At 41.3% G+C, this 13,267-nt stretch overlaps 1 protein-coding gene across 11 annotated transcripts in view; it reads left to right on the plus strand.

Annotated features, from left to right (window-relative positions):
• The window catches only part of si:dkey-94l16.4 (retinoic acid-induced protein 1), a 47,905-nt gene that overhangs the window by 1,028 nt on the left and 33,610 nt on the right, over positions 1-13,267 (plus strand). Inside the window, exons 2-7 of one of the 11 annotated variants that reach the window (XM_037462858.2) lie at positions 331-468; positions 550-2,954; positions 4,225-4,318; positions 4,603-4,655; positions 4,801-4,863; positions 6,053-7,557. In XM_037462858.2, the coding sequence (XP_037318755.2) occupies positions 336-468; positions 550-2,954; positions 4,225-4,318; positions 4,603-4,655; positions 4,801-4,863; positions 6,053-6,091 (2,787 nt within the window). In that variant the 5' untranslated portion in view covers positions 331-335 and the 3' untranslated portion in view covers positions 6,092-7,557. Of the gene's footprint in view, positions 1-330; positions 2,955-4,224; positions 4,554-4,602; positions 4,656-4,795; positions 7,558-13,267 lie in introns of those variants that run through there. The other 10 variants (XM_037462845.2, XM_037462846.2, XM_037462848.2 and 7 more) reach the window with 10 other exon arrangements.

The raw sequence follows: 13,267 nt of genomic DNA on the forward strand, positions 1-13,267 counted from the left end.
ACAGCAGTTTAATTTTTTTCATGTTATTTATTGAAACTATCAAAAGGGTATTATGCATATTGCGATTGATTATATGAATGTAAACTGTAAATCAGTCAAATCTCACATTTTCAATCAATGCTATGTTCTCTCATGAAGTTATAGCGACCCAAAGCGTCCTTGCTAATTACTTGATGTAAGGGATAATTACGGATTAAACATAACTGACAACTCAAGCTTGGTGGTCAAAGGAGCTTCTTTTGTCAACCACTGTAAGAAAACATAAAGGCAATATGTTTAAGTCCTCGCTGTAAGCTTAACACATTATTTTCGTCTCTCTATTTACTGCAGTTGTGATGGAGCAGCGACCTATGAGTTTAGGTCATCTACAGCCTCAAGACCTCTCCACATCCAGCATCCCCAATGTGATAGACCTGACCAGGAAAGGCGAGGAGTGCGTCCTCAACAGCCCATCCCTCGATCCTCTGAGTATGGTTAAGAACCCTTGTTGGTACCCAAATTCAGTGCACAGCAACCCCAAATTACCGTTCTTGCTTTCTCGCTCCTCAGAAACTACTCTCCAATCAGGGGATCCAATTCAACCAGACGATGCCTTCTCGCACACTACAGTAACCCTCTCTTATATGAGCAGGTCTTGTGTTTTCTCCTCTCATGGTGTTCCGCCTATTGGCAAATTGACCCTTCACTCTCCTTGTGGCTTGGATAAAGGGCGTAAGGAGTCTGGCTATGCACTGAACCAGCACTACTTGGAGCCGGCTGATGGGTCCATGGACCTTGCTACTCAGACAGACTTCTTTCAGTCATTGACTCCGGCTCAGGTGGGAGCCGAGAACCATGGGGGGGTATGTCTAATGCAGGAGTCTCAGAAGTTCAAAGGAGGACTCTACTGCAAAGAAATTAACACGCCCAGAAACGGCAAGGAGTATCATGGTCTTCCTTTGGACAGGATTGCGGGTTTGGAAAATGAACGTGATGATAATGGCACCAGTTCTGGAGCCTGTGCTGATTCCTCAATCGAGAAGCTCACCTCTGTCGCAGGAGAGGATCAGGGAAGGGGCACTTCTGAGGCCCTCTCTGTTAATTCTAACAAACAGAACCCACGAGTCCTCTTAGACAATGTGAGTGATAGAGATGTCTGCTTGCCAAGCAGGGACTACATCAGTCCTCTGGAGGACCCTGTATCCCCCTCAGCTACATCCTTGGACAATGTGGAGGATTTGTTTGTCCTGCCTCAGGCGTCCAGCTCACCCAGTGGTGATAACTCTTATCTAGAGACATTAAATGAAGTTACAGGGGATGGCTTGAGGACAGAGCGAGCCATTCAGAAAGGCTCTGGCATTAGTGATACCACTTCAAGGTTAGAAGCAAGCGCTGAAAATAAGCAGCCGGTCAGTCGACTGAAGGCAGTGTTGGAGCCCTTGATTGTCTCGACCGATGATGTTTGTGTGTCAAATGTTTCCAAAAATAAACCCAAGACCGTCACCTCTCACATGAATGGGAATGCAAAGGCAGTACAGGGAATGTTAATTGAAAAGAAACGTCCTGGTAGAGGTACACGGTTAGATGCTATAATTATGAACATAAATTCCAGGCAGTATAAAGTGTCGGGATGCATACGTACAAATAAAAAAGCAAAGACTTCCCAATTAACAGGTGGGGATCCTAAATTAGCCACTTCTGAGAGAAATGCCACCCTGTCAGCGGAAAAAAGGAGAAACCGAGGGAAGGCTCCTTTCTCAGTGAAAACTATGAAACAAACAGCAGTAACTTCAACAAAAAGGATTAGAACCAACATGAACACTGACATTTGCAAAATCAATACTGATTCTCAATGCAATTATTCTACAAAGTCTAATGGCAACATATCTCCAAAAAGCAGTATTTTTTCTGTTCACAAGAAATCAAAGCGAGGGCCAGAGGATGTTCCTAATCCTGCACATGAAGAACAGACCAGCCCTGTGGGATTAAAGAGGAAACCCCCCAGTCCTCAGTTTGATGTGCACAACAACTCAAAGGAGCCAGAGCATATATGCCACCCTGAACCCTTAATGGAAATTCATATTGCTAGACTTGCCCCAAGACCATCTCCAAAGAAAAGCCAAGGCCAGACCACAAGTAGCAAACAATTTCCCACTGTTAAGGCTAAGGCAGATGGTATTCACAAGAAAAGGAAAAAGAAATGCACATGGAGCCAGTATTCCTCCATTTTCTCCCGGAAAGAGCCAGAGATCAAGTTGAAGTACATCAACTTTAGAGAGGAAAAAAAGGACTATAGGTTGGACAGTTTAACTCCATTTGTCCACGTAGAGGGTTGGCAGTCAGCATCATCACTGTGTACTATCATCAACTACCCCGAGGAGGTGAGTGCACAACACAAGAGGGGCCAACAGCAGCAGGCGCACCACTTTGGCTTAATTTCTGCAGTCGTACCCAGCACATCATCGCTGCAGCTGGGCCGGCCGTCCACACTCAGCAGGCAGCAGCGCGCTCTTGTCTGCTGCCTGTGTGAACAAGCAGCGAACGCCATGGACTTGGGTGACCTTCATGGCCCCTATTACCCAGAAGGGTACCAGCGAATCACCAAAAGACTGGGCCTCAAAGTGGACAGGGATGACTACAGTGACACAGACTCTTCGTCCTACAGTGTCAGAGGCAAGAGGAGGAAATGTGCCATTTCACTCACACCAGGGACCCTCGGGCTGTCTCAGCCAAAGCAGAAGGGCCTGGACAGTTACCAGGGGACAGCTAACAAAACAGCCAGCACTGAAGCTAAACAGACGCGGTCAGATGGGGGCCGCACGGATGTAGAGGACTGGTACAGCCCACCTGTGTTGCCTCAGCAGCCCTGCGAGTACTGGCTGCACGAAGACTGTGCAATCTGGACGGCGGGTGTGTTCCTGGTCAAGGGCAAAGTGTACGGACTAGAGGAGGCTGTCAAGGCAGCCCAGGAGACGGTAAGAAGTAGTCTTCCACTATTGCGTTTGGTATCGTTTAGCAGAAAATTAATGAAACGTGGATGATAATGGATTCATACTTTTGTGATAAAACTAAATTTGTGATGTTTATACACATTAAATTGAACTGAATTGTTGAAATTGAACATTTTTTGTATGTATTATCATCCGTCAGATTTCGTTTTGAATTACAGCATCTTTCAAATACTGCCCTCAAGTCTCTTCGAAGGAGTTAATGGGATCTCTAAGCGAGAATCTGATCTTTTTGAGTTTTACATTGTTTAAGATCTCGAGGCGTCTAGCTAGGAGTGTCGTAAAGGTCAGGAATAGTCTTCCTGTTGATGGCAGATCGACTACCCCCGGCGGCTGGATGCTGAATAGAGCTGTAAAGGGTCTAGTTTTGTGCCTAGCACTGTCCCAAGTGTTTTGAAATTCTGACCCAACGTGTTCAATTTTGGGCATGACCAAAACATGGGTTTGATTGGCGGGTGACAGTTTGCAGCTGTCATTTGTACAGCTGCAAACTGGAAAGAGATTTTGGTAGTCCCTTGGCTGATGCATTTATGGGGAGAAGCTCACTTTCATGAAAATTCGATAGGATAGGAGATAGGATTAGACACATCCAGCAAGAGGTCATCCGCATAAAGTGATAAACCCTGGAATCTTTCCTCCCCCTGCAGCCATATGGCTAGAGGGTCAATAACCAAAGCGAATAGATTCGGCGAGCAGGGCCAACCTTGTCTGGTGCCACGGCGTAAAGTGAAAGGGTGGGATTTTATACCGTTAGTGAGAATGGAGGCAGTCGGAGAGTTGTTTAGCAACTCGATCCAGGCTATAAAGTCTGGGTTACCAAACCTTCCTAAAATATATTATCCACTGGACTCTGTCGAAGGCCTTTTCTGGATCTAAAGATACTATTGCTTCAGCGGTGTGTATGACTATTTTAACAATGACAAAAACTGATAATGATGAAGGGGCAACGTGTCATTGTTGTTCATTACATATAACCAATACGTTAATTTGAATTTCAAGCCTTTATTCAAGCCTTTTTTGCCGAATGCAGATGTAATCCGCTTTGCATGGAGTTAAAGCGCGAGTTGACATTTTCAGCCAGGCACTTTAGTATTTTATGACCTCAATTTGTTAACAAATCATGAAGAGTCCTGTATTTAGAGAGAGAGAGAGAGAGAGAGAGATCAATAGAGATCGATCCGTACAGTTCTACTACTGTGGAGTATCACATGCTTTTCCTTTTCTCTGCTGTGTTTAGAGGTGCTCAGCGTGCAGTCTTCATGGTGCTACACTGGGCTGCTTCTTCAAAGGCTGTGCCAACAAGTACCACTACAGGTGTGCTCTGGAGTCAGGTAGGTGCTGCAGTCTTCCCTCTCTGTGCATGTTCAATAGTGTGGTGTGCTATTTTAAATTATCAGTTCACCAAATTCATTTTATTGACATCTAGCCACGCAGTGATGTTTAGATTTTGATACCTCACCATTGTTTCTTTGATAATATCATGTTTAATCCAACGATAAGGAGAGCCTTGCGTGATTTTGTGAAGTAGCTTTATTCCGTTGGCTGTTATCGCTTGGCCTAAGCTTGTGTGAGGTGGGGCATCGTTAACCTCTGTTCTGTTCTGTTCTTGTTCTAGCAGACTGTGTACTAATAGAAGATAATTTTTCCATGAAGTGTAAAAAACACAAGGTGAGCATGAATAAGTCAAAATATAACCGTTAATCATAATAGGTAGGTATTAGGTGTGGTTCTACTATCAGAAACCTGCCGTTTTGCTGTTTAACAGTCATGTGTGATTGTATTATTAGCTACATATTGTCCATTCCCAGAACAGGATATTCAGAACCCCTCCAGGGAACCAATGAGAGGACAGGTGACACAGCAGAAACCTCATCAGGTTGGTAAATACTTGCTCTGTTAGGGTTTTGGGGTCCAATGAAAGACGCTAAGGAGTTGTGTTGTAGGAAGTGTAGAATGCTTTTGGACCTCAAGCCATACTAGGAACTAAAAAGTCTGGATTTGCTAACCTCAGCCAAATGTTTTTTTTTTTATGTACAAAAAAGATCAATGTGATAGCCCTTTTACAGCCTTCATAACTGGGTCAACACAGCTGTAATCAATGTATGTATGAATGTATGGTTTAGGTAACAGAACCACTTGGTTAGGAAATAGTGTGGTTGTCATGAATTGGATTTAGATCTAGTGTGAAGAGACACACATGACTAGCAACTTACAAGATTACTAAGGGACGCGCAACTTGCGAGACCCACGAGCAGCAGTGAGCTGTGTATTCCCCGTCTCTGCCTTCAGTCGTGTTTTACACAAGCCTACTTATTAATCCACCGCCTAACACCATCGACCAACCTCTTTTAATGGGACATGAACAGTAACCTGTTTGACCCACCCACTTCCCTATGTGGACTATCTTTATTAAAATATGTCTGTTAATCTACCCCTAATGCAGGTGGGTATGTTGCCTTTTGAGAGACGAGTTGGTCATCGACATCTGAACAATGATTTGTAACATACATAAACGGTGAAACTCCAACATTACATTCCAATTAATCCCCTTTCAACTCCTACATGGCTGTTGTTGAGATGTGCAAATTAGATGATGAAACCAAACATTAGGAACACAGAAAAAACTATGTAGCTGATTCTGATGTTCCTGACAGCCCAAATGAGTCACTGTAACACCGTGACACTTTCTGCTGATATGGTGCAAATGTCCACCTCTGCTTAAGGATGAACTTGTTAATTTGTCATCAAAGGTCAATTTCTGATAAGATTAAAAGAAGTGATTGAAATGAAGTGATTTTAGACTAACATAGATTGTCCGTTGGTGGAGAAAGTAATCCTATTAAGTTTTTCGCTTATTTTAAGAAACAAATGGAAAGGTTTTCAGTGCGTACTTCATTTTTTTTTTTCCTCTTTTATTTATCCAGACATTCACACACAACACCCGATAGGGGCTCTACTTCAGTCTGCTGGTATTCCTGGCAACTGTGGTGCAGGGTTCTTCTGACTGAAAGCTACCACTGGTAAACCTTAACTTCCCCCCTTGCTCTTGTTAACTCCCCATACAGTGGCTGGAAACACCCGTCACCAAACCTCCCTCGGTCTGAGGCTACTCGATGTTCTTGTGAAGTGCTCAATCCTTCATTTGTGTCTTCACTCTGTAGTTATTTATATTACATTTTTGTTCATGTATTAAACATGAATTACAACATTTTGAAGAAATTAAATTACTTTGATTGTAAGTGTTTGATTTACAAGTTTATTTAATCCTGGAATTTTCTTTACAGTTGTACAAGAGGTTTGATTGTGTGTTTCTAGGTTACTGGTAAAGTTTAAATACCAAGCCAGTCAATTAGCTGCTGGTGGGTGGAGCTATGACACATGATTGGGTGCAGTCAACATGAAAGGCTTCCACAGTAAACACGTAGCAAAAAGTCCCATCCTGGACACTGGGCCATGTTTTTGAATGTATTCACTCCATGTTTCTTTGCAGAAAGCACTTTGGTGTGACCTTGAACATATTGCCCCGCCCCCACACCTGCCCTGTTGTATCATTGGTATGCGTTCCGTCATGCAGCTCTTTTGCGTTTCAGAGCTTATGCTTAAAGCCATTAGACGATTCAAATTTGTTGTTCTGCTCAACCCAGTTTGGATTTTTATTTTGAGCTTTGCTGCACATTATTTAGACTGTACCTCTTTTGAAATGAAAGGACCACTTGGCTTCCCCTGATTCACTGAAGTCTAAGAAGCGTCTTTTTTCAGATTTCTGTCTTGACATCTTTGTATTATTTCTGCCTTAATTTCAATAAGAATGGCCATGGTTGTATAAAGATCCCCGATCGTCTGCTGGCATTTATTTTCTTGACCTTCCACCACAACCTTTCTGTAACAGCTGATCGTTTAAATACAGTTTTTCCGGTTTCACTATATTTTGGATGTTCACCTTATTTTGGGCTTCATGATGACTGAAACAACTTGAGTACACTGTTCTGCTGCATGCTATTTTCTTATTAATGCTGGGGGCAATGAACTCTTGACACACGGGTACAACCCTGTGTTAACCGTGTACTGAGAATATCATTGCTACCTGTGTTCTTGAGGTGCTTTGACCTGCCTGTTTGTTGTAGAGAAGCCTCTGTGTACTCTCGCCGCCAGCGCTGTGCTGTTTGAGACAAGTGAGCCAAGAAGCCAAGAATATTCACTCATACAGACACACAAAAACAAAATATCCTTTCATTTCTGCCATTTATGTTCTGTGTATTATAAATTACGGGAAATGTTTCCCATTGTATTCTAAATGTTTATCATAAAATGTTAAACGTTGCGTTAATCTCAGGGCTGGATTTCAAATGTTTTATTGATCAATATAGTGTTTTGTGACTTGTTTTCTGGAACAATGATGCATCCCATTCCAACCCCTCAGTGTGTGCTTTGTGACTTTGGGTTCAACATGGGATGAGGACAACTGGTGTCCCTTTAAGGGTCTTTATTTTATGCCATATTTTTGTACCATCTTGCTCACCTCTTAAGGCATCAGAAGTCTTGGTCAAAAATAAATATTTTGTTCAATGTAGTATTTCTCTTTATTTGAATTTGTTTCAATACTTAGTGAACCTTTTAATCATTAGTCAATATCTATTTTATTCTGATATCGCACCAGTCAAGTCAAATTCCTCTTTTTGTATGGCAGTACAAATCATGACGTTAGCAATAATGAAGCATTTAGCAGCTAGCCAATTACCTGGCAACCATTTGTTTATTATCCTTGTTTTTTTTCACCGATGTTTTTTTTGCCGGAGGAACATCTTGATAATGAGCAATTAGATGTAATATAATCCAGTAGTTATAGAGCGGACATTTTGCATTCGTGTCTGCATCCACAACATCTCCATCTAGTAAGAGCTGGATAATTAAAAATGTTTTTATTAACTAGAAAATGCATTTCCTGCTGAAAATGTGGAATGCTAAAAGCTGAAATTATTTGAGAAAGTTGCTTAAAATACAGAAATGAAAAAAGCTGATATTAATTCTAAACATTGATGAAAGAATACAAATAGAATATTTATAGAAATTATAATATTTATAGAATAGAAATTAATTTAAAAATTGCTGAAAATACAGAAATGAGAAAAGCTGAAATGAAGTTGAAAGAATTGCAAAAACAAATGGGAGAAGTATATGAATTTGAAAAAATAAAAAATGCTGAGTATTTAAAAAAAAAATTGTAGTAATATAGTAGTACTATTTATAGTTGTAATTGTGGTACTAGTGGTAGTAGCAGTAGGAATAAGTACTAGTATTTGAAATTTACCCAGAATTCACACCTAGGAGAAAAGGAAAGGAAGGTTCTGAAATGTCCTCTGTAAGACGTGAATACATTCAAGTCCTGTCAGACTGCACTAGTCCATCCAGTGTTAATTTCGTTAACGAATATTTTTCGTCATAGTTTTCGTCAACGACCTTTTTTCCATGACTAAGACGAGACGAAAACGGATCTTAAAAAATAAAAACTGACTAAATCTATGATAACTTTCATTGACGAGACAAAACGGTTGTTGGTGATGAAGTCACAATACTTTTTTTAAAATTTGCGTGCACCTAACAGACGACCCATACGGCAGTTATTAGTGTCATGATGACGTCATCTACGGACCCAGACTGCTCGGTCACTGTGGGGCTGTCACAGGGTGGACAATTGCATGTTTATTGGTTTATTTTATTCATATTGCTGCATGTTTTATGTTTGAATACGTGTTTTGTGTGTGGCGATTTGTGTTTGCAGTTTTGATTGGCATTGTGTCCTTAATTGACATCGATCGGCCCCAGTGACACATCAACAATCAGCCGCTAATGGGCAAAGGGACTTTATCATATTGAAAAACTCTTGAAAAGTGCAAAAAATTTAGATATTCTTGGGGTCGCGCGATTAAGGGATAAAAACATTTTTTGCCCACTTTTACCAATTTACTTGAACCTTTGCACACAGGTCAATGATAGTATGCAAATGCGCATATTGATTTTTTTTTCCCGCCATTTTGAATTTTGTGACAAGTTTTTGCGAACTCCTACCAGACGCTTGATCCAATTCTTAGAAAATCTTCAGCAAAATGATCATTGGTTCAATGCCATCAAAAGTTATCGAAAGAATGTTTAATTTAATTTTTCATTAAAGTTATGGACCAATGATGTTTGTAAGGGGTGTGGCCTAGAAAGGAAAGATAACTAAGGCCTGTCCTCACCAAATCTTTGGTGAGGACATGTTCACATTGAGTCCTAGAACATCCCCAAATATTTTCAGATTATTTGAACATTAGAGGGTGCTGTAGTGATTCTCTGTATTTTTGCTTGTCTTTTGCAATTTGCATCGTTTTTTGCATTTACAAACGAACAAACTCCTCCAAGAGTTTAAATCCAGTCGATTTCAAAATCATGCAACTTGATCCTGACACCCATGGTCTTTCAGTTATTAAAATCAAGAGTTTTCATAAAACTACCTGGGCGTGAACTTGCGTCCAGTTTGGACAATTTGACTATTTTCTTCAAAATGTAAAATGTTATAACTCCAAGGAACATTGATATTTCAGGCTAGAAATTTTTATTCATGATGCTTGTGTAGGCCTAAGTATTCCCATGTAGTGATTTTCGAAAAAGTATAGCGCCACCTATTGGCTTAGGTCAATGCAAAATTTCAACAGTTTGATGTCCATCTACTAGCCCTTTAATCTGATCAACTTCAAATCTGTGAAAATAAGCCTTAAGACTGATGATAGGTTACTGTGTATATTGGGAGTTTTTGACAAACTTTTTTGCCGTGACAACGCCATCTTCGCATGAAAGTTCAAGCACATCTTCTGAACCTTGGTAAACTCAAAAACTCTTGAAGCTCTGAGTGTCCTAAGTGGACCTGATGTGGAGTTTTGGATCAAAAGTGAAAAACTGCCTCCATAGCACCCCATGGAAGTTTTCAACGAAGCAGCGCAGGCACCCTGTTTGACCTGCAAGTATGGTGATTTTTGAACAAATGTATTACAGGGAGACTTGAAAAAGTCTCTGGGGACCAGGCTGTAAAATAAGCAGGAAGTCAGTTATATATTTTTTTGGTGTGAATATTCCCTCTATTTTTGCGTTTCACATTTATTGCATCAAAAACTATATTGACGAAAAATGTTATTAAAGTGACTACAAAAACTCTTAGTCTTAATATTATATCAACCTAATAAATTAAACAATAACATTTAAGAATGAATAGGCAAATAACTGCAAATGAATAGTCCCCACAGATCGCATTCTCTGCCCTGACGGAATAGAGGTGATCCAATCTATTTGAGTGACGTTTTGATTACGCAACTGCAAGAGAGCCCATAGCCTCGAGGTTTGCTGCTGTATACTCGGGTTCAAGTCCTGTATGAGACATGATTTTTCTTTTCTTCTTTTCTTAACCTCTTCCTTTTTAGATGAAAGTAAATGGCTTAACTGATTTAATTTACCAAAATATAATGCGCTAAATTAAGTGAAATAAGGAGAAGATTATCCTCCCTGTCTGTATTTTAAATGTTTTTTTTAGGGTTTTACGGTTTTTACTGTCAAGTGCAGCAGGTTGCTAGGCAACCACAACAGTGGAGGTAAAGGTGATGACTCAAGCAGGAAGTCCTTCCGTAGGTCCGACCGTCCCATTTGAGAGACCGCTCGGTAATTGACTACAAAAACTCTTAGTCTTACTATTGTATCAACCTAAAAGAATTAAACAATAACATTTAAGAATGAATAACTAAATAATAACTGCAAATGAATAGCTCCCACAGGTCACATTCCTTGCCTTGACTGAATAGCGACGCATCACCCCGACAAGACATGCAGGAATAACCGCAGTAGCGCCGAGTGCGGAAAGTGTTTGGTGGAAGGATCCTTTTTCAGAGCGGCACAAGCCGATCTCAGTTGGGTATTAAGCGGCATGCAAACTCCATGTAACGTTAAATGAGTATCTTCATGACCATGGGTAAACTTAATTGATGATCTGGCACAACAAAGCGACTTGCAAATAGCGCACAGTCTTAAATAAAGGGATGTACGTCCTAATGCGAGGATTTAGAAATGAACACAAAGGGATCCTGTATTTGCTCATAAAGTCTGAAACGAGAACCCATTTTTTAGTGACAGTGTTACGTGCCTACTGGCCCTGGAGGAGAAGCGTATCTTACTAAATGTATTAATAAATTAATTAAGCAAAGCTCTCTTCAGGAAGACAGCCACGTAGTAATTCAGTGTGTGTAGCAGAGATGGGGACTCGAGTTTGAGACTCGGACTCGAGTGCGACTCGAGTCGCACACACGCGTGACTTCCGACTCGACTCGGACTCGAGCTTTGGGACTCGTGAACAATGTTTAATTTTAGGAAAAATCTGATGAGCTCGCTATACCGCTCCCTCCGTTACCTGCCTACGTAACACGTACATCGACATCTATTGCTGCGCGGCCACACACGAGAAAGACAGCAGCCGCTGCTGGGTGGCGCTGACGGTGGGGGGGGGGGGGGGGGGGGGGGCTGGGGCTGAGGGTCCGACCGACGGTTCGCTGACGTCGGGACGTATGCGTTTACTCTGCGATCTCCTTAAACTGTCTCTGCTCTGCTCACTGAAGCAAAACAATACGTGGACAAGAGCAGCGAGTGTAGTCAACTACTGCTGCTAACACATCCCGTCAGACCAGGCTTATTTATTTATATCCGTTCATGAACTTTTCTCCTCTTGTTACCCTGGTAACCGCTGTCATTAGAAGGTTGCGTCGATTCTTACTGTGAAAATCTACGTACTTCCGGTTTAGCGGCTACGCTTCGTATTTTCATTTTATGGGAAAAACCACAAAAAAAAACATTAAGTAAAGAGTAAAGGAGGAGTAAAACGTTGTTGGTATGTTTTTTTAGGGTAAAAGGGACGTTGATAAGAGATGGGGACTCGAGTTTGAGACTCGGACTCGAGTGCGACTCGAGTCGCACACACGCGTGACTTCAGACTCGACTCGGACTCGAGCTTTGGGACTCGTGAGCATCTCTGGTGTGTAGTTAAAAGGTTAATATTTCTTGCTGGTACAAAAGTGGTGTGGTTAGCTGTCGTCCTTTGCCTTTACTGAAAGTGATTCCTACATTTCATTTACTTTTTTCAGGTCTTTTGCAGCTCGGCAATAGCCTAGTGTTGTTGGATTCGGTTTATGAAACCACAGACTCAGGTTTGAATACCAGCCCCAAGAGTGATTTATTTTGTCTCATTTTGACCCGCGTGTCCGCTGACAGCTGGCCCCCCCGACATCCAAGGGGAGGCGAAGGCCCGTTCATCGCTGCTCGCAGCTTTAATTTTAATTCTCCCACGAGTTACACGTTAGAAGACGTAGCTAACGTATGTTATTTGGGGGTTAAAAACCCGCTTTGCATTTTAAACGCTATATATTCAAATAACTAGATATTTTCTAATGTTTCTTCTGAATTTCTAATATCATCAATATGCAATATTACGGCAAGTGAATACTCTAAATGTTATATATATATATATTATCGGGACGATTTGTTTGAGTAATTTGTTTGTATAGGTTTTTTATGGTAAGCATCTCAACAATTAGAGTTAAATGTTGTTTGGTGTCATATTAAAGAGGGGTTTGTGCTCTTTAAAGGGATAGTTCACCCAAAAAGGAAAATTGTGTCATAATTTACTCACCCCCAAGTTGTTTCAAACCTGTATGAATTTCTATATTCTGCTAAACAAAAAGAAAGATATTTTGAAGAATGTCGGTAATCAGACAGTTGATGGACCCCATTGACGTCCATAGTATTTTTTTTCCTACTATGGAAGTCAATGGGGTCCATCAACTGTCTGATTACTTTGTGTAGGCCCTGCTCCACTGCCAGCTTTGATCACCAGGGACTGGGAGTCAATCAAGAGAGTGTGAGTACACTGGTCCATGGCACTTACAGTAGTTCTCAGCTTTGTATGGGTTTTTGAGAACGGAACAGTAGATATGCATACTCACAGGGACCGCAAGGATAGTGTACTGGTTGGTGGTTGTGTCTGACCGATTGTGGTGGGCCGGTCTGAGCAAAAATGCCAGGGCACTTTTTTTGTCCCAGTCCAGCCGTGGTAGATTGACATTGGAGCTCGGTTGGTCAACAGCATAGTGCAGTCGTACTGTAACGTATTGCTGTTTTGCTAGACAGGGTTCGAATCGTATGAAGAAGTACATGAAAGAACATTTATTAAAAGTTTGCCACAACCTGGATTCGAACCCTGTCGAGCAAAA

Source organism: Pungitius pungitius, chromosome 21 (assembly GCF_949316345.1).
Source record: "Pungitius pungitius chromosome 21, fPunPun2.1, whole genome shotgun sequence".
Classification (NCBI taxonomy): Eukaryota; Metazoa; Chordata; class Actinopteri; order Perciformes; family Gasterosteidae; genus Pungitius; species Pungitius pungitius.